Source organism: Anopheles arabiensis, chromosome 2 (assembly GCF_016920715.1).
Source record: "Anopheles arabiensis isolate DONGOLA chromosome 2, AaraD3, whole genome shotgun sequence".
Taxonomy (NCBI): domain Eukaryota; kingdom Metazoa; phylum Arthropoda; class Insecta; order Diptera; family Culicidae; genus Anopheles; species Anopheles arabiensis.
The window spans coordinates 27682596-27707824 of NC_053517.1; the positions used below are offsets into that span (position 1 = coordinate 27682596).

Genomic DNA, 25229 nt, shown 5'->3' on the forward strand with positions numbered 1-25229 from the left:
TGAGCATTATTGTTTTTTTACCCAGGACGAAGCCGGCCACTCTCAGTTTGCGTTCAAGTGGAAATGATTTAAATGCGAAAGTTTGTTTGACTGGCGCAACATGTGCACTACTATGGGTTTAAGCAAACAAACGAACAAACAAAGTGATTTATTGTGATGCTTGTTTTTCATATTTTACATTGGTATAGATATTTTACTTGTACATACCCTTGGGTGGACATCCATTAACAAATTGTTACAAACAACGCTTAACAACTGTTCCTCATTAGCTTCCAATCTCCTGATGCATTCCAATGCAGTTTTACACATTCCTAACCAACCAACAACATTTTTCCCCTAAACACGTGAACCTTCGTTGGGCATGTGAGTAATCAAAGATATCACAAACTGACTAGAAATGCCAATCGTAACGTACTCTACCGACTATCGCAAACTACCGCGAGATGGTAATACACCACCGCATCGTGTGTTGTTTGTATTGCACTTTCTATTTCACTCTGTCCTTGTGGTTTCTGCTGGAGACAAGACTCATATCACTCGTTTACTAGCAACCCTGGGACCGGTTATCTTATCACGCGGGAGGCTGTTTTTAAATAGTGAAAAGCAATCGACATTTCTTATCACCCGATAGCGGACGATATCTCCAACCGGAGCGTCACTGGTTTGGTCACTCGGCGTCGGGGAAGAGAGCAATCGATGCCAATCGGAAGGCCAATTCGAGTCAGTCGTTGAAAGCTGTCCGCTGCAGGTGCATGATTAACGCGGTTTGACCGCAGGCACACAGTGTTTTGTTTGAAGTGGAAGTTTTTTTTTCTTCTTTTTTTGTTGTTATTGCGATTCATTGCATTCAAAGAGTGTGTTAATTAGTGTAACGGCTGCTGGCGGCCATAATTAAATCGTGTGCATCGTGCAATCGTGTGAGAAATGAAATGTGTTGCTAGTAAATTTAGCATGGTAATTGCGTAATATTATTTAATCTGTTACCGTTAATAAGTGAAATAGACGCGTAAGAGCATGTATTAAAGATAATATTACCAAGTGCCGACTGTTGTAAATATACTCCACTGGAACTCCTAGTCCCTGCATCATGTTTAAGAGCCAAAGTGGAGAGTGTAGTGCACTAATTGTGATGTGGTCGAGAAAACAGGAGCTTTTAATCCTTTCCCCATACGGTCAGCCACACGGCAACCGGGAACAAGATCCGGGTGACTAATCTAGCCCACGACAACAACAACAACAACAACAACAACCACAACAGTAATAACAACAACAAAAGGCACTTGATTGTATCGGCGCATTGTTGGACGAGTTGTCTTATCGAAATGCCAGCAATTGACAGCAATCTTTACGGTCGTTCGCTTCCGCCAACATTTGCAATGCAGCAAGATAGGACGTAGCGGCCTGTAGCGGATTGACTGCCGTTAGGAAAAGGGTTTACGCGAACTGGGTCCCAAACAGCTTGTGTGGCTCATTCATGGACGCCCCCTGGTAGTGTGTGTGTGTGTGCGTGTGTGTGTGTGCGTGTGTGTGTGCGTGTGTGTATATGTGTCACGGCCCTTGTACGACAGTATGTCTTCCCGGTTTTGAGTTGTCTAATAATTTCGATGTCATGTGTCAGTCATCGTGTGATTGATGAAACCGCTTCACCGACTGCACTTGCCAGTGGAGCTATCGCATGGCAAAGTTAAACAGCCAGTAAACATGAATCGGACAGCATGTTCTCCACTGGCACTCTGTGGGTGGCCACTGATGATAAAACTTTAAAGCGCATTCGCTAGTGTATGTGTGACTTCGACTTTTTGCGACTTTCTTTACAGTGGATGCACTTGGGTTGGTTGCTGGGGTTGCTGGTCCTATTGCCATTGGTGCGTTGCCAAGGATGGGGCGAACCACGGTTCGAGACGGGAAATGTGGAAAATATATCACTCGCCGCATACAACGAGGCGCAGCTGCAGCAAGATGTCTGGATGGTGGAGGAGATGGATGCACCGTTCGTGCTACTCTACATCAATTACCAAGGTAAGTACGAACGATTAGGGGGCAGCAAAGTGTGTTCCCACATTACCGTCCACTGCCCGATTATGCTACAGGACCGTCCGAGCCTACGATACGCGAGTCACCGGCCGATCTTGACGCAAGGCTACAGCTGTCCGAGGGTGGCCGCTGGTCGATCGTAATCAATCGCCGGCAGGACTACGAGGTGCATCAGCGTAGCAGTCTCATTCTGCTGGCCGTCGAATCCACGGCTATCCCGTACGCGATCGTGGTCAACTTGGTGAACGTGCTGGACAATGCGCCCGTCATGACGGCCCAAGGTAGCTGTGAGATTGAGGAGTTGCGCGGGGACTTTGTGACGGACTGTCTGTTTAACGTGTACCATGCGGACGGGTTCGAGGAGAATGGCATTGGCAATTCGAGCACGAACGAGCTGTCGTTCGAGATCGGTGATGTGGCCGGTGCGCGGGACCACTTTACGTACGTGTCCTCCACGGTGACCCCTTCCCAGCCGATCTACAACAAGCTGTTCAATTTGAAGTGAGTATAGGGGTGGGAAAGGGGCGTCCCTCTATAGCAAGGACTAACCATCCGGCTGCATGGTGTTGAATAAGTCTCGAAATCCTGTATAAGCCGTCCACTCTGCGTAGGACTGTACGCTAAGTAAAATATATGGGTGGGCTAAGCCGATGATACGCCAATCCGGTCTTATCCATCAAATATTTTGCCCACTTTGCTATCAAATATCTTGCCACAAATGGGTAAAATATTTGTTAATTTACCAATTAAATGCTAATGATAATAATACCGTTATTTTTCCTAAGGGGTCGTTCCCATGAATTACAATTAAAGGAATTCACTTTGTGGGATGGACATTGTTGGAATCAGCAATTTAACCACCTAGAATGTAGGTGTTGTTTGATATTGCATGTGCTAATTAAGTGCATTCAAATGATCAATTTCTAGTATTTAAATTTTCAATTATTTTCTGTGTCAATTCACCCCATATCAATGAAATCACGAATAGCTCGCTGCCAAACAATAGTATGAACCCTTTGATCTTTACAGTGAACGAAACTCTATGTGATTTATAGTAGCTGATAATTATTAATAATAATTACAAGTCTACTATCTGTCTGTAACCCTTTCCTCTCATGAATTGCCATTGACTAAATTCTATTGGGTATAATTGAGCAAACATATTAGTACCTTTTCGACGAAACAGCTATATTCAACACAAAGCAAACAAGCATATTTCGCTAACTAAGCTATCTAGAACTACATCCACCCATTTGCTTCTGGTATACTTTTCCAATGCATTAAATTGATTACAACGTCGCCTCCAGAGTTTTAAAGCAGCTGGACTACACCGAGAACGCTATATTTAACTTCATCACCACCGTGTACGACCTAGACCGGACGCACTCCTTCAAGATGAGTACGATCGTTCAGGTACGCAACGTCGATAGCCGGCCTCCGATCTTTAGCCGCCCGTTCACCAGCGAACGAATCATGGAAAAGGAACCATTTTACGCGACCGTGATCGCAATCGACCGAGACACTGGACTAAACAAACCGATCTGTTACGAGCTGACGGCTCTAGTACCGGAATGTAAGCAACAGTGTATTCAATTGCGGGGCAAATATTCGGCAAAGCTTTCTAATTTGTGTATTACTTGTGTAGATCAGAAATATTTCGAAATTGGACAAACTGATGGAAAGCTGACCGTGCACCCGATTGATCGAGATGCGGAACAGAACGAGCTGTACACCTTTACGGTACGTGCAATACTAACGGAAGTAGCTTCAAAGAGTGTCCCATTTATGATTCCCCGTTTCGCAACCAAACCTTCAGATTGTAGCGTACAAGTGTCACAACCGGCTGCTGAACACCTCCAGCGAGGGTGCAATCATTTTGCTGGACAAAAATGACAACATTCCCGAAATATACATGAAGCCGCTTGAGCTGGAGTTTTGGGAAAACACCATCATGGAGCTGCCATTCGACGAGCTCGTCATTCACGATCGCGATCTCGGTGAGAATGCCCGGTACGAGGTGCGGCTGGCCGAAACGGTAGCAGGCGTACAGCAGACAACGGACTCGTTCACCATCATCCCTGGCAACGGGTACCAGCGTGTATCGTTCACGATCAACATCAACAATGCGACCAGCCTGGATTATGAGCTGCCGGAGCGTCAAACGTTTGTGCTGCACGTTACCGCTCACGAACCGATCGAACCGACGCACGAAAGCACCCAGCCGATTACGATTCGGCTCAAAAACTGGAACGATGAGGTACCGAAGTTTGGCCGCGATGAGTACCAGATCAGCGTGCCCGAAACGATCGGAGCGGGCGAGCTGTTGGCAACGGTCACCGTGACCGATCGCGACATAGACGATGGTATTAAGCTGTTCGCACTGGGACGGTTGGCTGAAAGTTTAAGCGTCACCGAGCTGCCGGTCAGTGCCGAGCCCGAGACTAACCTCCCCCTGTACGGGTTCGAAATCGCTACCAAGGTGGGAGACATCTTCGACTACGATATTGCAAAAGAGGTGATAGTGCAGATGCAGGCGGAAGATACGCTGCGCACGGCTAAACAAGAAAGCCTGCATCAGATCTTCTCGCAGCTCACCATCACGGTGATAGACGTGAACAATAAGCCGCCCCAAATTACGCTGGTACGTTAGTCGTTGGAGCAAGTGTGTCGTAGCGTTTAGTACAATCACTTGTTATTGCAGCCTCGTGGTACGATGCACATTTTGGAAAACTCGGTCGCAGACAGTGCGGTTATCATTGGCGAGGAGCAGATAGCACAGATCATCGGCACAGATCCCGACACCGAGGCGGAGCTGGAGTTTAGTATCGATTGGAGCAACAGCTATGGCACCAAGAGCGGGATCCGGGCGAAGGCGGAAACATACGAAAAGTAATGTAATCTTTTGTGATCCAATCGTTAACATTGCTAACTCAATTCAATGTCCCTTAGCTGTTTCTACATACACGAGGAAAAGGTAAACCGTCAGCGAACGATCGGAACCATCCGTGTGAATCCCGCGTTCCCCCTGGACGTCGATCACGAAATGTACGACACACTGTTCCTGGTCATTCGGCTGGTGGACCGGAATCAGACGATCCTGCCCAACACGGTGGAAACTGTAGTGGCGATACAGATTGACGATGAGAACGATAATGCTCCTTACTTTGACAACAGCACGCTCACGGTAGTACGGTCGGTTAAGGAACGATCGGACTCGGGCGTAACGATCGGTAACATTATTGCTCACGACATTGACGGACCAGGCAATAACGAAATAACGTTCGCGATGGAGTAAGTAGCTACGGTTAGTTTGCGGTCAAACAGGCACTATCACAAGACTTCTCGTCTCTTTTAGACCAATCGATCCGGCCCACAAAGGATGGATGAACATTGACGACAACGGTATCGTAAGGGTGGAGGGCAATCGATCGATCGACTGTGACATCCCGCCCATCGACAAGGTGCTACAGAACGTAACCATATCGGACTGGAAGTGGAGTAACTGGCACGTGTTTGAAATTGTCCTGATGGACACCAACAACAAGCAACCGTATCACGATCCCTTCCCGAACGATGGGCAGGTGTACCAGTTTGAGAAAATACCCTCCAATACGGCCATCGTGCGGGTGGAGGGCAAAGATCAGGATCGCGATGTCCCGTACCATACCGTGTCGTACGAGATCAACTATCGGGATTTTCCGCAGCTGCAGCGTTACTTCGAGGTGGACAGTACCGGGCGGGTGTACGTGAAGGAAAACAACGATCTGCTCGATCGAGATGCGGGTCTTGAGAGCATTATGATTAACATCGTGATGCTGGATAATGCGGGCGGATATGACAGTAAGTGCTTCGGGACGAGCCTGCATGCCAACACTTTTCATCGCCAACATTTCTCCCATATTTTTTCCGTCAGTTCAAAATCGTGTATCGACAAACATCAATCTCACTCTGCTCGACATCAACGATCATACGCCAAAGCTACCGGAGCTGGCTGCGGACGAACTGAAGGTGTCGGAGAACGCCAAGCAGGGCTACATCGTAAAGACACCCTTTGCTGCACTTGACCTAGATGACAAGCGTACGCCAAATGCGAAGATCAACTACTACATCGAAGAAATGACGCCAGGTACCAGATGCATGCCGTTGGCAGATCGTATGATTCGAATTTGCTAATTAATGTCTTTCCTGTTTCTAGAGCTGGAAACTCCCCTATTCTCGCTGGAAAATATCGACGAATACAATGCGGTACTAAGGGTGGCTCAAGATCTGAAAGGATATTACGGAACGTGGACACTGAAAATTAAGGTTAGTGTTTGGTGGGTGAACTGCGATAACCAGCGATAAATGCTCCTGAATAATACATCACCAACACGTACTCTTTGTTTCGACGAAAAAAGGCCTGTGATCGTGGCAGTGAGTACGAACCAATAATTCCACTAACGGAAGAACCGAAGGACAATTGCGAGACACGCGACTACGAGCTGACGGTGGAGCCGTTCAACTACAACACTCCCAGCATTACCTATCCCTCGCGTAGCGCACAGCTCCGGCTAAAGTAAGTCGCCAATGGGCCGAGCTTGCCACACAGTTTTGATACGCAACTGGCAATTGGGGTGGACGATATTTCCATTTTTTTTTGTATGTTTTCACACAAAAAGGTACGAATCGCTACAAAACGGACGCCCGCTGGTCGAGACTAATGGGTCCCCGTTGCCGAAATTCGAAGCCATCGATGATGATGGTGGCATATATGGAGACGTAACGTTTTCACTGACCAGCACAAACGGTAAGCTTTCGACAAGTGGTTGACGTTAATTGAACTGTTTTATGGCCTTCCCACTCTCCTCCACAGACGGTGAGCAGGACCACGAAGTGTTCCGGGTGGATAAAGTTGACAACAAAACGGGCCTGCTAGTGTTGGAAAATTCGCTCGCCGTACAACCGTTCCCGAAAAACTACAGCGTACGTAGCCAGCCGGACACGGTGGCAAACGATTTGATTTTCCCCACCAACACGCGTAATTATTGAACGCTATTCTATCCCGCAGATCACCGTGATTGCCAGGGATGGCGGTGACAGGCAGTCGGAATCCGCTATTCACGTCGTCTTTATCAACATGACGGGCGAGCCGGTCTTTCTGGAGCCGACCTTCGATACGGACTTTACAGGTAATACAGTGGGCACAAGAGTGCGAGTGAAGGTTGCAATTTGTGGTTTAGCGAACTTTAGCGCCGTAGCGAGCAAACGGTCATCCATTTAGTTTTGCTAGTGGACGGGGTTCAAGTCTCAATGTCCGGGAGCTTTAATGTTCTCGAAGAAAGTTAAAAGTTTCCTCTAAACGGTCGAGCCAATCAAATAAGTGATAGAAAGCAGTTTGGTCCTCTTTCTGAGACTATTCATTTCCTCTCCAAATAAGTACATAGTGCAGCAATCATTTCAACACTGCAAACATTATCAATGACCTTTGACCCATTTGCCCAATGCTCGCGTACCGCAAAACGTTGAAGTGTAGCCACAAAAAACCTACCTCAAATGCTCAATCTTCGGGACGGGCTTTTGTTTAATTTGGCAGAAAATGAAGAGGGTCGCGATGAGAGACGGCAGCTACCGTTTGCCGAGGATCCGAAGAACGCGGGCCTTCCCCCGGGCGCAGAGACGAACGTGTACTATTTCATCGATAGTAAGTAGCGAGCGAGCGAGCGTTGAATTTCACCCATCATAACCCGAATCCCCGATTGCCCCCATTACTCCTCTTCTGAACGTCCCTCTTCCAACCCGCCCCAGAGACGTACGGTAATGCGAGCCATCTGTTTCAACTGGACCGCGTTAGCAATGTGCTGCAGCTGGCCCAGCTGCTCGATCGGGAAGAGATACCGACGCACGAAATCCGAATCGTGGCCACCAACAACGAAAATGGCCCGCCGGATACGGTGCTCGAATCGTCCCCCTCGCTGCTGGTCGTCCGCATCAAGGTGAACGATGTGAACGACAATCCGCCGGTGTTTCAGCAGCGGCTGTACGCCGCCGGCATCACCACGAACGACCGCGTCCCGAAGGCACTGTTTCGCGTGTACGCCGAAGATCCGGACGAGGACGAAATCATCCGGTACGAGTTGGTGAACGGGACGGCGGTCGGTGAAAACCTGCAAACGGACGGGCTGCCCTTCCGGCTCCACCCGGACAGTGGAGAGCTAACGCTGACGTCCAAGGTACAGCCGAACCAGAACGGGTACTATCAGCTCACTCTGATTGCGTTCGATCGGGACGATACGCACAATGATACGGTGCCGGCCAAGGTGTACATCGTGTCGGAATCGAACCGCGTGACGTTCGTGTTTCTGAACAGCGTCGAGGAGATTGATCAACCGGACGTGCGGAAGTTTGTAAGTGCTACCCACCACCAACTTCACCGTCCCAGTTGCGCATGCTAACACGTGCTGGTGAGCACCATGGTTTGTTTTGCATGGTTACATTTCTTGCAGCTTGCCCAAGAGCTGACCGGTGCGTACGAAATGGAATGCAACATCGACGACATCGACCAGACGACGGCAAGCGACGGCAGACAGGCCGGGGGATCTAGCAGCGCCCTCACGGACGTTCGGACCCACTTCATCCAGGACAATCAGGCGGTGGAGGCGAGCCGGATACAGCAGCGATCCTCGAACCGGACGTTCGTCACCGTGCTCAAGACGACGCTGCGCACCCGCGGCCTCTCCCTGCAGGACGTACCGCCCCTGGCGACGGAGGCGCTGACCGAGGCGGACGAAACGCTGCAGATCATCCTGATTGTGGTATCGGCGGCCCTAGCCGTCCTGTGCGTGATACTGTTCGTGGCGTTCTTCATCAAGATCCGCAGCCTAAATCGCCAGCTGAAGGCCCTGTCCGCGACCGACTTTGGGTCGATTTCGTCCGAGCTGAATGGGAAGCCGACGCGCAACGTGCCCACAACGAACATCTTCTCGATCGAGGGCTCCAATCCGGTGCTTAACGATAACGAGTTCCGCGACCGGATGGGTGGTGGTGGTGGCGGTGTTTATGACGATCTCAGGTGCGCCATGGCAGAACGGTCATTATCGGTATTAGATTGTGGTAAAATAATGCGATTTTTTTATGTTTCCTCTACCATGGGGCAGTCTGCAATCGGAAGAATCCGACTTCAACGACGTGGACAGGGACATTTTCGCACCGAAGCGAAAGGTAAGTTGCTGATCCGTAGACACTCCAGCGATAACCATTAACGGGCTCTTCTCTTCGTGCCTACTCGTTATCCTGCTTGCAGGAGAGTCTTAATCCCGCGCTCCTGGAGCACATACGCCAGCGTTCGCTAAACCCAATGGCGAACGGAACCGACAAGAGCAACGACGGCGCGCCAACCTCCAACCATAAAAGGCTCGACGAAACTGACGACGAGCTGTCCCACCGGTTCTAGCGCGTGTGTAGTGGTTTCGATGTCGATGGTTTTATGTGCTGATTTGCTGGTGTTAATTTTAGCTGTAAATACATTTTACTGTTATTGGATGAAGTGCGGCTGCTAATCAGTTAACTCCAACCTGGTGCCATTCTGCTGAAGGCAGAGACACTCGTTTGCTCTTTCAGTTTACTGTTCACGGACTTACCTCTGCCCCGCCCCGCCGATACAGCCGTTAACGGATGCACGAAACATGTTTAAAGGCCACACATAACTAAACTCAAAATGCCATTTTATGCTGATACGAGCAAGGGTTCCATTTGGGCGGAGTGGCCGGCTGTGAAAGTTATTTCTTTTCCTTTTTGTAACCATAATAAAGGACAGTGGATGACGAAATCTCTCCGATTCGTTAACGGCCTCTTCCATCCTGACGTGTATGTGACATAGATTGGAACGGCCGATGCTTTTTAATCCTTTTTTTTATCTCTTCTTCCGTTCGGCTCGTCTGGAGCCGTCGTACGGGTTTAGCACGATGGGAAGCACAAAATTTATGTAAATTAAAACGGATACTCTACATGAAAGAAGAGATAAAATATGGATCAATTCATACCGGCCAGCTCCAGGGAGCAACCTGATGGTTGAGCATGAGCATCAGCAGACCACGTGTTTGATGGTTGGATGTTGGGCTGTTGCCGGCTAGATGTGAACCTTCTACGAAACTTCACTTTCAGGCAAAATCACAAGAGCTACTCCATACTACACATAGTGAAAGCTTGATTTCAAAATTTCAAAAACCACAAAAAATCTATGTCTCCAGCAATCGGAACAGCAAGTGCTATCTGAACATGTTTTTCAGTTTGATAGTCAATGTTTATAACGTAATAACTACGGAAGCCTATTCATGCGGTTCCAAGAGAACCCTTAAATAGTGCATGTAATAGGCTTTTACTACTCATTGCGCAAGTTTGAAGTAGCGTTACGTTGGGTTAGAGTGTGTAAATTGATAATCCATAGATATGGATGGGCGCGTGCGTTCACCCTTGGGGCCTTTGTAGATATGAGCTGGTTAAAGGGATATTTTAAAGTAGGTTATCCAGTGCCAAATGAAGTTCCTCATCGTCATTCGACCGGTTGCTTTGTTATTCTTCTACAACGAATCGGAACGAAAATGTTTCTGTGGATCTTCCACTTCAAAATGATTGAATGCATTGGATCGCATGAATACATTAACTGTTATAAAATCATTAAAATTTTCTTCACAAATATGCGTGTATGAAGAAGCTACTCACCGAAATGGAGGATGAAATCTGTAGGTTTTCCCCTCAACAGAGAAAAGTATTTTAGAATAATTACAGCAAAATAAAAATGCTTACCTTCATCTTTCACTGGATACAGCAATTATTTGTTAAAATTTGCTTATTTATCAATCCCACGCTCGAGAATGCATTGAGAAATTTATTGGAACCTACAGCCAGAGTGACCAGAAATACCGATTTATCTGTATTCATACCGTTTTTTATATGCCTACCGATTCACAGATGACCGCCCAAAAACTACCGATTTTCCATTTATCCTACCGAAAATTACAGATATTTGATTTTTCATTCGTTTAAGCTTAATATGGCGCTTGGGATGCTGTTTCAAGGATCGCTACCCAAGCGCCACAGATTACCCAAGCACCACAGATTAAGCTTAAACGACTGGAAAATTTAATATCCATAGAAAAAAAAAAATGAAAGCTCCACAGCTTCATTGGTTTGATCAATAGATGGCGTATTACAACTCATCATTATATTGCATTATATCTTATCATGACCTATATAACATTATAACTTTCTGAGCAAAAATCTATATGAATGGTCGTGTGGCCAGATACGTGGGTATCAACACCAACGACCATTTTTCAAATCTCACTTGCTTCAGTGCTGGTGGTTTCCATTGGAGTTTAGTATTTAAACAATCGTATCGCCGTTCTAGTTCTAGCGATGCATAACTTCAATGCGAAACCATACAACAGTACAGAGGAAATGAGAAAGCTCTCCTCCAAGCGAGGAAGCTCAACTGGTTGGGTATCCCACAAACAGATGGCGCCACCAGCTGTTTTGCTATTTTTAGAATGCATGGGTCGTTTGCCGTCTGCTAAACGAAGTCTTTCTATATTCCGTTTAGGTAGAGTGCTTGAGTCGTTTAGAAGCCGTTTAGTGGTCGTTTAGTGGATTTGTGGCACTTGGGTTGTCAGCGTTCTCAGGTGTATTTGGTATCGTGCTGATTTTTGCTCCCTTTGAAACTCGAATCGCGAGTTTAAGGTAATCTAGTGTAGGGTGCAATCCTACACAAGAAGGGGAAAAAGAAATTGATCGTTAAAATAATTGATTAAATTTAAATGGTTGCGTTATCAACAGTGCTCCTGCCGAAATCTGCCAATATAATCTGGCCACACTGGCCCGCAGGGCAAAAGCTGGCTCGAAAGGTCAATAACCGTCGCAAAACGTCAAAAACGACCGTCGCCAGCGCCTCGAAATCGTTGCGAGTTTCGCTCGCTGGCGACGTCGGTTTTCAGTACTTGTGATGTCAGTTTTGACTGAAATACCGATGTATATATATATATATATATATATATATAAAGAATATATATATAAAGAATATATATAAAGAATATATATATATATATATATATATAAAGAATATATATATATATATACATATATATATATATATACAAGTTTTTTAATCATTGAACTAGATAAAGGATGCATATTCTCGTGAGATGGAACTTTCATGTTGCGCATCAGCACCCCCTCCCCCCCCATCCCGCTTAACACTTCTTTCGTTTTTACTTCTTTTAACTCAGTTAAGTTTCGAGTTTTAAATTACCGAAAACTACCGATAAACTTGAGGCTACCGAAACCGCCAAAATAATCTGGCCACACTGTATGCACCGGGACCGGTTGTCAACGCAGGTCCGAAAAGGTCAGCAGAAACACAACACAATAGCGATTCACTGGAAGTGCGGGCACGCTGGCGAGCATCTGCCTCAATTTGTTACAAAAGATTGCCAACATTCACTGCCACGATGGAAGATGACGATGTTGCGGACTTTTTCGATTTTTCCAAACCATTCAAACGCACCGTCGTATCGGGCGGATACATCAATGGCGCGGTTAAACCACAAAAGCTTAACATCCAGACGCTGCCGGAACGGGCGCATCAGGGAACGGAATACGCGGAAAAGTTTTGCCGGGAAGAGGAGGCACGACTAATGGAGGTTAGTACGACCATGCGGCGGCGCGGGATGGATTCGAACGCTCTGGCTAATCTTCGTTTTTCTCTCGTTTCCCAAGGGCTGGGTGGACGAAACGTTGAACAAGTCGACGGCATCCCGGCTCGAGCAGGTGGACGACATGTCGTCGGTGATGGAGGAAGACACACAGCACCTGCAGCGTGTGCGGGCAAAGGAGCTGATGGAGCCGCTGTTCAGTCGGTACAACTTTACCGTCACCCCGAACCGGCTCACGATTCATCAGTCAAAACAGGACATTCTGAAGGCAATACGCGAGAACCCGGTGGTCGTCCTGCAGGGTATGACTGGATGCGGTAAAACGACGCAGGTGCCTCAGTATCTGCTGGAGGATGCGTACAACCGGAAGGAGTGGTGCAACATCGTTGTCACACAGCCGCGCAAGATTGCCGCCTCCTCGATCGCGCGGCGCGTTGCCGAAGAGCGCAACTGTGCGCTCGGTTCGCTCGTCGGGTTCAAGGTGGGCCTGAAGGAGATGGTTAGCGAAGACACGCGCCTGACGTACGTGACGACGGGCGTGCTGCTGAACAAGCTCATCACGTCCAAATCCATCAGCAGCTACACGCACATCATTCTGGACGAGGTGCACGAGCGGGAAGTGGATATGGACTTTCTGCTGATCATCGTGCGTCGCTTGCTAGCCACGATGCGCAACACAAAGATCATACTGATGTCGGCCACGATTGAATCGTCCGAGTTTGCCCAGTACTTCAAGATACCGGGCCCGAACAGTCTGTTCGCACCGCAGCTGGCCGTTTCCAACGTTACGCAGCACGATGTGTCGGTGTACTATTTGGAAGATTTGGAAAAGCTGAGGGTTGACTTTACCATCAAGTACGAGCAGCCGGATGTGCACGAGAAGATGTACTTCCTGGCGGCCAAAGTGGCCGTGGTGTGCGATCGATTCATCGACGAGTTTGAATCGGCGTCGACCATCGATTACAAGCCGTCGATCATCATGTTTCTGCCCGGCATCAACGAAATCGAACGGATGGCGGAAGTGCTGCGCAACTTTCTGGGCGACAGCAATGTCAACTCGCAGGAGCAGACCAAGTTTACGATCCTGAAGCTGCACTCGATGCTGCCCTCGGAGGAGCAGGCGCTGGTGTTCACCAAACCGTCACCCGGCTACCGGAAGGTGATTCTGTCGACGAACATTGCCGAAAGCTCGATCACCATACCGGATGTGAAGTTTGGTAAGTGGGCAGGGGGGGGGGGAGGGGGCTTGTTTTCTGTCCAGTGCATTTTTGTAAACATTTGATCGCTTGTTTTCATTCTGGGTACAGTGATCGATTTCTGTCTGCACCGTGTGCTGGTTGCCGATACGCTGAACAATTTCACCACCCTGCGCACACAGTGGGCCTCACGCAACAATTGCATTCAGCGGGCCGGACGCTGCGGGCGTGTGATGAATGGGCGCGTGTACCGGCTGGTGAACAAACACTTCTTCGAGCACGGGATGGCCCAATCGATCGAGCCGGAAATGGTGCGCTGTCCGTTGAGCAATGTCGTGCTGAAAACGAAGCTCCTGGACATGGGGCCGCCGCACACGATACTCGCCCTGGCCATGTCGCCCCCGAACCTGTCCGACGTGAGCAACACGGTGCTGCAGCTGAAGGAGCTTGGCGCACTGTTGCGAACGGCCAAGGGTGTGTACGATCTGCAGGACGGTGACATCACGTACCTGGGCAACATAATGTCTACGCTGCCGTTGGACATACACCTCGCGAAGCTGGTCGTGCTGGGGTACGTGTTTTCCGTGCTCGAGGAAGCCATCGTCATCGCGGCCGGCATGAACGTGAAGAACATTTTCTGCCAGCTGCGTACGATCGAAGCGCTGCGGGTGAAGCGCCACTTTGCCAACGGCTCTGCGTCCGATGGCATCGCGATCTTGAACGCGTACAACTGGTGGCGTTCGATCAAGGAGCAAGGCACGGGGGGCGACACGACCGATTGGTGCAATCGGTACATGCTCGATCGGAAGTCTCTGATCGAGATGGCCGAGCTGGTGCAGGAAATAACGATGCGGCTCAAGACGGCGAACATACGCGTCGTTAGCGGGGCGAACAATGCCCGGTGGACCGATCGGGAGCGTACGGTCGTGCTGAAGGTGGTGATGGCGGGCGCGTTCTATCCCAACTACTTCATCCCGACGTGCGTCATCGACCGCGAGCTGAGCGACCGGATGGTTTACACCGAGATCGGTGGTCGGGACCCGTTCAGTACGGTGTTTTTCTGCGGGTTCGACCACAGCAACTACATCGGTCCGCTGTACCGGAATGAGATCCGAGCGCTGTTGACCGAGCGCAAGCCGACCAGCGAGAAGCACCAGGTGAAGGTGGAATTCGAGCGCAGCACGAACAAAATCTTTGTGCAGTTCCAGTATCCACCGGACCAGCAGAGCGGGAAGAGTCTGTACGAGGAGCGCAACTCGGCCGATCGCGTGCATCCGGGTGTGTACGAGGCGATCAAGCTGCGCCTGCTGCGCCACAACCAGTCGGAGCTGCTGGTGATGCACCACAACGACGCGGTTGCCTACGCGACCGAGCATCGATTGGGCGTGTGGAGAAACCACGAGTGGCACCCGCGCAGTGTCGAGATCCCGAATGCGCACCTCTCGGTGGAGCCGCCGATCCACTGGAACCGGGTGACGGCCACCGTTACGCACGTGGAGCACCCGAACAAGTTCTACCTTCGCCCGCACGACGAAAAAAACGACAACATTTACCACGACATCATGGAGAAGCTAAACGGGTGCGATGCAGTGTTGCGCGCCTTCCCCGAAGGCCACGCGTTTAAGCAGCGCGATATCGTGGCCGCACCGCTGCCGAACATGGTCACGGGCAAGATGGCACGCGCCAAGCTTCTGCAGCAGTGCCTTGTTCGCGGCGTCGAACACTGGACGGTGTTCTTCATGGATTTCGGACTGACGGCCGGCGTGTCGGTGAAGTGCTTCCGCCAGCTGCGTGGCACACCGCTGGACATGTTCACAAAGTTCCCGGACCGAGTGTTTCTGGCATCGCTCGCGGAGGTGCAACCGTCCGCCGTCCGATCGCCGAAGGACGTTTGGATGGAGGAAACGATCAAGCACTTCCGGCAGCTCGTACACGGCCAGCAGTTCGACGTGGAGGTGTACTCGGTGGTGAACCGCGTCACGATGGTGGTACTGCGTCACAATCCGGACGATCCGATCGACCTGACCGTCAACCGAGCGCTGATCAATTCGCACCACGCGCAACTGTCCGAGGAATCGTACATGTCCAAGATGAACCACGAGAAGCGAAAGCGCGTACAGTTCGAGATGGAGCTGGACCCAATGTACAAGACGCAGATACTGAACGACATTTCCGAACAGCAACGCTTCCTGGAGGATGACGACGTGGACAACCTGGAGCTGCCGCGGGATCTGCTCAAGGTGCGGCTAATGCTGCGCGGTCCGTACAGCCCGCTCGAGGTGAAGTGCAGCTCGACGGTGTTCTCCGGCTATCGGAAGCCGGTCATTATCGAGAAGGAGTCGCTGAACTCGGTGCTGCTCGACACGAACCCGCAAAACACGCACGAAAAGCTGCTGGTGGCGGGTTGCGTGAACGAAACGTCAAACAGCCGGCTAGTCGCGCGTATGACGACCATGATGCCGAACATTCCCGGACTGCCCGCGCTGATGACGCTCATCTTTGCGCCCACCTGTCTGGTGAAGAAGGATCCGGACGAGACGCGTGTCGTGGGGCTGCTGGCCGGGCTGGGCACGGATCCGCGCACCGGTGAATCGATGTATCCCGAGCATGACATGTCGCTGGCAGTGGACATTGCTATCGACGACGACGACATTGCAGACGTAAGACGCGCGCACTGCTTCGCAACACAAAAGCAGTTGCAGTAACTATTCTCTCCCTCCATCTTTCAACTTCCAGATCAATGCACTGCGCTATACAATGGACTCAATTCTGCACGGCGGACATAACGAGCAGACACCCATGTTTGGCGAGTACAGCATCGAGTCGCTGATGGTCAAAGTGAAAGATTATCTGATTAAGTAAGATGCAGCAGCGACCGTTTTGTTGGGTATCTTTTTATAATCCCGCTCATTTCTTTTACACCCTTCGTTTTCTTCATTTAGAATATTGCAGCGTGATCGACCCATTCAGGACAATCGCAGTATGGCGCACGATTTCAGCTGGGTAAAGGAAAATCCATCCACAAGCACGTCGGGCCAGAAGCGTTTGCGAAGCACTGCGATCGATATCTACACCAAAGCCATCTTCCCACTGTACCATAATCTTAACCTCCGTCCAATGACGGCCGATCGGATGGAGTTCTTGCGGCAGCACTGCAAGGATCTACACCTGCTGACGCAATCGTACGTATCTTCGGCCTTCAAATCTCGGTAATTTAACCGTAGAACATTCACTCATTTATTTATGTTTTTTGTGCTTTTTCTTCCTCCTTTCTTAACGCAGGCGAGTTCCGTTGCCAAAAGGTGGCATTACGTGCCGTCTGTGCAATGTGACGCTGGAATCGGACCACACGTTGCGCATCCATTTCTACTCGAAGCTACACTGCGATCTGGAGTTGAAGATCAACTACCGACGCTGAGATGTGTAAACGTCACACGCGTCCACATCGCCACCGATCATTTCGTATGTTTGTTTTACTTGTTTTGTTTACTTTTATTTCTCTTTCCACAATTTATTAACATACTTCGGGGATTTTTGTTTTGTTTACCAAAGTAATTACGCGACAAAAGGTATGCACAGTTACCTTCTCTTTAAAGATATTATTTTGTGCTACAATCGTTTGAAACCATTCCCACAGACTTTAATGAACAAATTATGCATTTTTGACACTTTTTTTTGCCTTTAAATTCTATTACGATTGTGACGGGGAGTTTACAAAGATATAACGAAACAATACAAACAAGATTAGTTAGCAATCGTGCAAATGCGCTAATACCATTGTGATGAATTTTGATATGCAATATCAACTTTAGTGCCGTCGAATTTTTTGTCAAATTCATACCGTAGTGAGGATATTATTTTTTTTTTCATGAGAATATTAAAATGACGAATTATGAAAGCATTAAAACGATACATTTGTTGAATTTTGATTCTTTTTTTCCGAAACCCGTATTGCGAATTAATTCAAACGCAGCTCATCGCCCAATTCTTCTGGAGTGTAAAGTGGGGTCCGACATTTTTACAAAACAGTAAAACAGAATTAATTGGTCAATGAGATTAGTTTGTTACTTTATTTTTCATAGTCTAAAAAGAGGGGGAAGCAAAGGATTGTGTGTGTGTGTGTAAGCTACCGATCAAAAATAAGCCATCAGCTGCCCTTTCACCACAACCAAACAGCACGATGTGTTGTTGTGGTGGTGATGGTAGTAGTGGTCGCTACTAACACGTTAGAAACGTTGAACGTGATTGCGTTTTTGGTTAAAAACTGTTTCCTGCTTTGGGGTTGCATTTTAAAACAGTCCTTCGATTTCACCGGTTTCCGTGTTGAGGTCGATATCGAAGATGGACGGGCGGGTCGGCAGGCCCGGCATTTTCGAAATCTCGCCACACATTGGCACGATGAAACCGGCACCGGCCGACAGGCAGATATCGTTGATGACCAGCTTAAAGTCTTTCGGGGCACCCTTGGCGCTCGGATCACCGGTCAGCGACATCGACGTTTTGGCCATGCAGATGGGCAGCTTTCCAAAGCCCTGCAACGATGCGCGAAACATAATAATTTTACCGTTTTCTTTTAATGCATTCAGAAAAGAAGGAAAGAAAGAAAGAAAGAGAGAGAACGAGATTGTATCCCTTACCTTCTCCGTGTAGAGCCGGATGGCATCCCGCACCTTGCTGTTCAGCTCGATCGTGCCGGCACCGTACATCTCCTTCGCGATGCGGACGATCTTGTCCTCGATCGACATGTCCAGATCGTAAAGCAGCTTAAACTCGGACGGCCGGTTGCACGCATCGATGACGGCCTGGGCCAGTTCGGCCGCACCCTCCCCTCCCTTCGCCCAGTGGTTCGAAACGATCGCATCGAACGCACCGGCAGCCTTTGCCGCCTTTTGCACGAGCTCGTGCTCGGCGGCAGTGTCCGTACCGTGGGCATTGATCGCGACCACCACCGGCACACCGTACTTCAGCCCGTTCTCGATGTGCTTCAGCAGGTTCGGCAGGCCCTTCTCGAGCAGGTCCAGATTTTCGCTCATGTACTCGCGGCGCAGCGGCGCACCGGCCGTCACGATCGGGCCGCCACCGTGCATCTTCAGCGCGCGTACCGTCGTCACGAGCACGACCGCATTCGGCACCTTGCCCGAGGCGCGGCACTTGATGTTGAAAAACTTCTCCATCCCAATGTCCGAGCCGAAACCGGCCTCCGTCACCACGTAGCCGCGCTTGCCCGCCAGCTTCATGCCGATATCGTCGGCCACGATCGACGAGCAGCCGTGGGCAATGTTGGCGAACGGGCCGGCATGCACCAGCACGGGCGTACCCTCGAGCGTCTGCATTAGCGTCGGCTCGATCGCATCCTTCAGCAGCACCATCATCGAGCCGGTCACGCCCAGATCGTCGGCCGTGACCGGCGTGCCCGCCTTGTCGAAGGCAACCACCATCTTCGCCAGCCGCTGCTTCATGTCCTCCAGCCCGGTGGCCAGCGCCAGGATGGCCATAATCTCGCTCGACACCGAAATGGCGAAGCTGGTATCGCGCGTCAGGTTCTTCTCCGTCGGCGACAGCCCAATCGTGATCTTGCGCAGATACCGATCGTTCACATCGAGCACGCGCGTCCACACCACGTTGTGCGGATCGATGTTCAGCCGGCCGAAGCGCCGGATCTCGTCCGGCGTCAGCGCGTACGGGTCCGTCTTCTCGATGCCGAGCCGCTTCAGCCGGCGCAGCTGGATCGGGGCAAACTTGCGCGAACCCTTCACCGCCGGTACCAGCCGCTCGTACAGTGCCTGGTCGGTTTGCGTCGCCTCGTGGAAGATGCGGGCGTCCAGCTGGGCGGCGAGCAGATTGTTCGCCGCCGTGACCGCGTGTATGTCGCCGGTCAGATGCAGATTGAAGTCCTCCATCGGGATCACCTGCGAGTAGCCACCGCCGGCCGCACCACCCTTGATGCCGAACGTTGGCCCCTGCGACGGTTGACGCAGGCAGGCGATCGAGTTGCAGCGCTTGTGCGCCGTCAGGGCCTGCACCAAGCCGACCAGCGTAGTGCTCTTACCCTCTCCCAGCGGTGTGGGCGTTATTCTAGAACGGGACGAATCGATATCAGTTAGCTTTGTGTTTCATTAATTATTCGGTTAAATTGTCATTCATCATCGACAATTATGAACTCTAGCAAAGCGGGTTTATTTTCCGCGTCATCCACATTCCCTCCGATGACCATGCCATCATTGTACCAGTGCAATGGACATTATTATCTCTGGTTGAGACCTCACAAAACAACAAGCTATTGAAAACAAAAAAATCATTCCTCTCAAAATCAGCGCCTCAGCTCGTGGACCAGTCGTATGCAGTAATTAGGCTGTTGAGATAGGCTATTATTAGACGGTCGTTAGATTCGTATGCAATCACTAGGAAGGAGAGTGCTTCTTTACAACAAAACATTCATTTTACTACAATAAGAGTAAAAAAACACTATTTTTAAGAAGTGTTCTTCCTAAATGTAAACCCCTTTTTCAACAACATTATTGGAATTAATGTGGCTGTCATTCAACAAGAATCTCTCTGGAACCTGGCATGTTCGGGATGTGCTACGTGGCGCAACAGAATAATCTTCTCCTATTCACCGTACTTTGATAACGAAACTCACAATAGAACATGGCTCATGTCTCTTTCACAATGAGCCCCGTCAGCCAAAAGACGGACTAGAATCGTAGCTCTTAATACGATAATAAAAGGGAAGCACAACGAGCGCTAATCATGCTCGCTCTGGTAGCGTGGCCGTGCTTCCGTGTACGAGGCGTCCGTTTTCGGCCCAATTCAAGGTCAACGATGATCACGTGGTCGTGCGCTACAACGCGGTTTTTCTTAACACTTACCCAGCGACTACGACATATTTAGCATCGTCCTCGTACTGCAGCCGCTGCAGCACCTTCAGCGATACCTTCGCCTTCTTGGTGCCGTACAGCGAAACCTCCGACGGTATTAGCCCAATCTCCTGCGCCAGCACCGCCACATCCTTCGGCTCCTGGGCACGGGCGATCTCGATGTCACTGTGTAGAATGAGAGCGATAAAAGGAAGATCAATACATAAAGCCCTATTCGAACATATTCAACACGCAGGCACACACATATACACACACAGGTACGCACCTCGGAACCGGTTCGGTAAGCTTCAGTGGCAGCGGCTTCAGGCACCAGCGGAACTCCATCTCGATCAATCTCCGGGCAACTCTCTGGGCAGACTGAACGGTGTTCTGCATCAGCATCGCTACCGTCATCGGCCCGACGCCTCCAGGTACCGGCGTAACGTGCGACGCAACGGGGAGTGCCTCCTCGTACTTTACGTCTCCCACCAACCGCTGGCCACTCTTCTTCGTCGGGTCTGCGAAAGGTCGAGCGAGCGAGAGAGTAGAAAGCGTAAGGGGAAGTTATTAGAACGAACGGCGGTTGCGTGTGCAAGAATGAGAGCCTGGCTGGAACCCACGCCGTTTGCAGACTTTTTTGGCTAACAATCTACGGCTCCGGTATGTGGTGAAATGAGCAGTGAAATGCTATTGATCAGGACAGTGAGTGGTGTGCCCGAAATCATTCGACGTGGTACCGAAAACATGGTAACTGATAACATGCGATGATTACGAGCAGAAGCGTCACTAACCAACCCCGGACGATGGTACAGTACGAGAGGAAAGCGATGTGAATATGATCAGCAGGATTTGAAAGAACTCAGAGTATCTCCCGTTACCACGATCGCACGATCGTTATTATGGTTGCCAACGAAAGTGATGCTCCTGAACTGATGCTGAAAGATAAGAATTCTACACAAAAAATGCAAAACCGTAAACACTCACCCGGGATGGAGTTGATGCCACAGTCGATGACGACGGCACCGGGCTTTATCCATGCACCCCGTACCATCTCCGGACGCCCGACGGCAACCACCAGTATGTCCGCCTTCTTAATCAGCAAGTTGAGATTCTTCGTCTTCGAGTGGGCCACCGTAACGGTGGCATCGGCCCACTTGAGCAGCTCCGACATCGGCGTACCGACGATCTTGCTGCGCCCGATCACAACGGCGTACGAGCCGGCGATCGGTGTGCCGGTGCGCTTGATCAGCTCCATGCAACCGTTCGGCGTGCAGGGCAAAAAGCCGGACATGTCGCCCGTTGCGACGCGTCCCTCGTTGATCGTGTTCAGGCTGCGAAGGCAAGGAAAGAGGGAAGAGCATGTTTATGTCGCCAGGAAGCCTTGCTTCAAATGTACCTCAGGCTAACCTACCCATCAACGTCCTTTTCCGGCGAGACGGCATCGGTAATGAGATGTGCATCGATCGGCGTTTCCGAGTCGAGTGGCATCTGCACGATAATGCCATGGAAGCAAGGATCCTCGTTAAGTCGCTTGACCTGGTGGAAGAGGCAATCGACAAACAAACAATACAATATTATATGTGCTCATCACAGCATACAGCCGTCGTCCTTGGCTGTTGTAACAGTGCCGATAAGGGTACAACCACCACCATGGAGCTCCTCGGGATTTGCCTCAAATCAATCAAACCCCCTCCCTCTCGTGCAGAGCGTTGTGCCCACATGGAATGCATATTTGTGCATCACACGGCCTGTCACACGACACAGGCTCACCTCTGCGCCAATGTCCATTAGAACACATTTTTTGGCACCAGCACAAGATCCGATCTGCGTGATATGTTAATGGTGGCGTTATTTTTGAAACGAGCACTTAGTTTAAATCAACATCATCCGCGATCGCTAGTAGTGGCGTGGCAAAGGTGGTGGTGTGCTATGGATGCATTTGCGAGAACGATGATCATGGGGAAGATGCATCATCGCAAGGGAGGGTTGGTGGTGATCCTCATTTTCTGGACAATTTATTGAAATATTTGGCGTGAACGACGTGTTGGCGTGATGCACGGTACATGGCGCTTACACACATTAGGGTTGCCTAATGTTAGCTAAACGGTGTCGTCTTTGACACATTCCGATCGGCGATCGGCTGTTGACAGAGTGGTAGGACTAAAGGAATAGTTTCAGCTAATGCGTTTTGAAGCTGATGAAGCGTTTTGAAGCTTCATGCATTTATATATGATCTATCGAGCTGTTTGGCCATGGTCATAGAACGGAATTAAATCGACGACGGTCAGCGCTTCCATTACGCGAATGGTTGTGACGCGTTATCACCGTGTCGTAAGCATAACAAGTCACGTAAATACGTCATAAACTATCGCGGAAAGGTTCTTGGGTTCTTTGTTGAGCATGTTCAAATTAGTAGTGAGCTTTCGCACCCACGACTCCGATCCGACTCCGGTTTTTGTTATTCCGATTCCAACTCCTTCACAACTGGAACCACTAGTTCCACCCGGAGTCGGCCGGAGTCCAAGACATCCAGAGCCGGAGTCACCCGAAATTGGAGTCGTCCGAAGCCGGAGTCATCCAGAGTCGAAGTCATCCGGAGTTAGAGTTGACCAGAGTTTAGTCGGTAGATAGAATCAATAGAATAAAGCTGGTTTGCATATGCACTTCCTTAAATAGTACATTAAATGTGTACTTCTCACTCGTGTACTTGTTGCTTTTCAGCATTTTCAGTAAAGATCCTCTTTTTAAACTAATTTAATAGTTCAGAATTCCAAAAATGCACAACACTTTACAGCAAAACATTGAACCATTTAATGATACTTTGCTTTGCTTTCACTTTCCTGCTAACGCACCCTTTGAGCAGCAGATTTCAAACTTCCTAGACCTTGATACGAGCTGATAAGAAAGCATCGTGGCGGCAAAAAACAACAACAACCACCGTCGCGGCCACTTGCTTTCCTACGTCACAGCCAACGCAGGCTGTAGCAACGCACTGAGCTAATCGAAAAGGGTAGGGTGCAATATGTCCTGTTGTTGTAATGCTGAATGCTAAACGATCGATCCGTCCGATCATGTAGTAAAATTCGAGCCCCAGCTGTGAGCATCATTTACTACCCACTACTACCATCGTTACAATGTTGTCGCCGTGCAAGCATAACGCATACGCAACCGAAGCATGCAGGACCATCGCGAACGGTGGTTTGCTAATGTCAACCGTCGGATTAACTCATGTTTTCTTCACTCCCCCCCCCCCCCCACTTTGCATTGAACGATCTGGTAGAGCATTAATTTTGTCACCATCGTGTAAAGGAAATGTTTGAATCGTAGAAATCCACATCGATCCCGCCGCGCTAATCGTCGTACTGTGCTAATCGCGATCGTTTCATCCTCTCGGTCGTTCTACACTCCTCTAGCTGCCGTGTTCGGCGTTATTTCAACTTAATTGAATCAGCCCCCGTTACCGTGTTTTCCTTGCAAATCATCAGCCTGCTGCCCCAAATAGCTCAGATACAGCTCGCGCGCAAAGGTGTCAACAGATTTTCCATCAAATTACTGCACGCTCCCATTGCGCCGGAAATTGGCGCATCGAAGTGTGATAGTGCCCTGCGATCCGATGCATCTGCATGCGCCAATAGAACCATGGCAACTGCAGCAACACCGCACTGCGAGATGTTTTGGAAACACAGCAGCAGCAAATCGAATGCTTCGCGTCATCGTCTTCGCGCTTATCACAACGTAGTGGGGGGTGAATGGGAAGTGATCACTACTTACCGTTGCCAACAGCTCATCCTGCGTAGTGGAACGGGGCAGCTGCACGTGCTCGGCGTACATGCCGATCTCTTCCGCCGCCTTGATCTTCATGCGGATGTACACGTTCGAGTCTTCGCGCCCACCGACCTGAACGATCGCGAGCCCAGGCACAAGCGTCGGTACCTGGCGTCGGATTTCGGCCACCTCCTTCTTCAGCCGTTCGCGAATTTCTCTGCAAAAAACACACACGCACACACACGTTGAAGACATGAGTGAAAGATCCTCAGGCTTCTACTACCAATAGCAGCAACAACAACAACAACAACAAGTGAAAAAAGACGTCCACAGAACTCACTTGGCCACATCCGTGCCGGAAAGGATCTTTGCACCGTTCAGCATTTTGCTGTCGAAACTGTCGCAGGTGTGGAGTAGTAGTGCACGCGTCGGTAGCAGTTGCCTCTTGCAGGATCTCTCTATTGCCCAGCGATCAGCGATCGTGTCAGGATGCTGCTGTAGGACCGCTAGTGATAACTTCCGGGATGCTGCTACTGCTGCTGCTGCTGCTAGTGCTGCCGTGCCGAACTCGACCAGTGCTCCGATCGTACTGAGCGCTGACTGGTGCGCTTGGAAATGAAAATCAAACGCTCTGCCGAAGGACGACGGTGAGCGGGTTGCTGTTAGTGGTGGTTGAAAGGTTGAAGGGGCGA

General features: G+C 49.9%; 3 protein-coding genes across 3 annotated transcripts; 2 read left to right on the forward strand and 1 right to left on the reverse strand.

Moving 5' to 3' along the window:
- Positions 1-697: 697 nt before the first annotated feature.
- Positions 698-9867, forward strand: LOC120895745 (cadherin-23-like). The gene is made up of 20 exons (XM_040299331.1): positions 698-954; positions 1818-2019; positions 2091-2535; positions 3342-3607; positions 3680-3774; positions 3851-4675; positions 4736-4923; positions 4984-5325; positions 5390-5874; positions 5948-6160; positions 6230-6339; positions 6432-6589; positions 6693-6820; positions 6887-6996; positions 7082-7202; positions 7607-7714; positions 7819-8417; positions 8517-9082; positions 9168-9231; positions 9314-9867. Exons 1-20 carry the CDS (start codon positions 925-927, stop codon positions 9461-9463), a joined length of 5205 nt encoding a protein of 1734 aa, XP_040155265.1. The 5' UTR covers positions 698-924; the 3' UTR covers positions 9464-9867.
- Positions 9868-12396: 2529 nt separating this feature from the next.
- LOC120904083 (probable ATP-dependent RNA helicase spindle-E) lies at positions 12397-17816 on the forward strand. The gene is made up of 6 exons (XM_040313831.1): positions 12397-12707; positions 12784-13936; positions 14027-16575; positions 16652-16773; positions 16858-17097; positions 17198-17816. Exons 1-6 carry the CDS (start codon positions 12516-12518, stop codon positions 17331-17333), a joined length of 4392 nt encoding a protein of 1463 aa, XP_040169765.1. The 5' UTR covers positions 12397-12515; the 3' UTR covers positions 17334-17816.
- Positions 17817-17954: 138 nt separating this feature from the next.
- LOC120904090 (C-1-tetrahydrofolate synthase, cytoplasmic) lies at positions 17955-25125 on the reverse strand. Its single transcript, XM_040313846.1, has 8 exons — positions 24878-25125; positions 24544-24754; positions 22184-22308; positions 21757-22103; positions 21059-21290; positions 20785-20958; positions 18553-19990; positions 17955-18447 (listed from the first exon to the last, which is right to left on the reverse strand). The coding sequence occupies exons 1-8, from the start codon at positions 24919-24921 to the stop codon at positions 18205-18207; spliced, it is 2814 nt and encodes a 937-aa protein (XP_040169780.1). The 5' UTR covers positions 24922-25125; the 3' UTR covers positions 17955-18204.
- Positions 25126-25229: the final 104 nt, after the last annotated feature.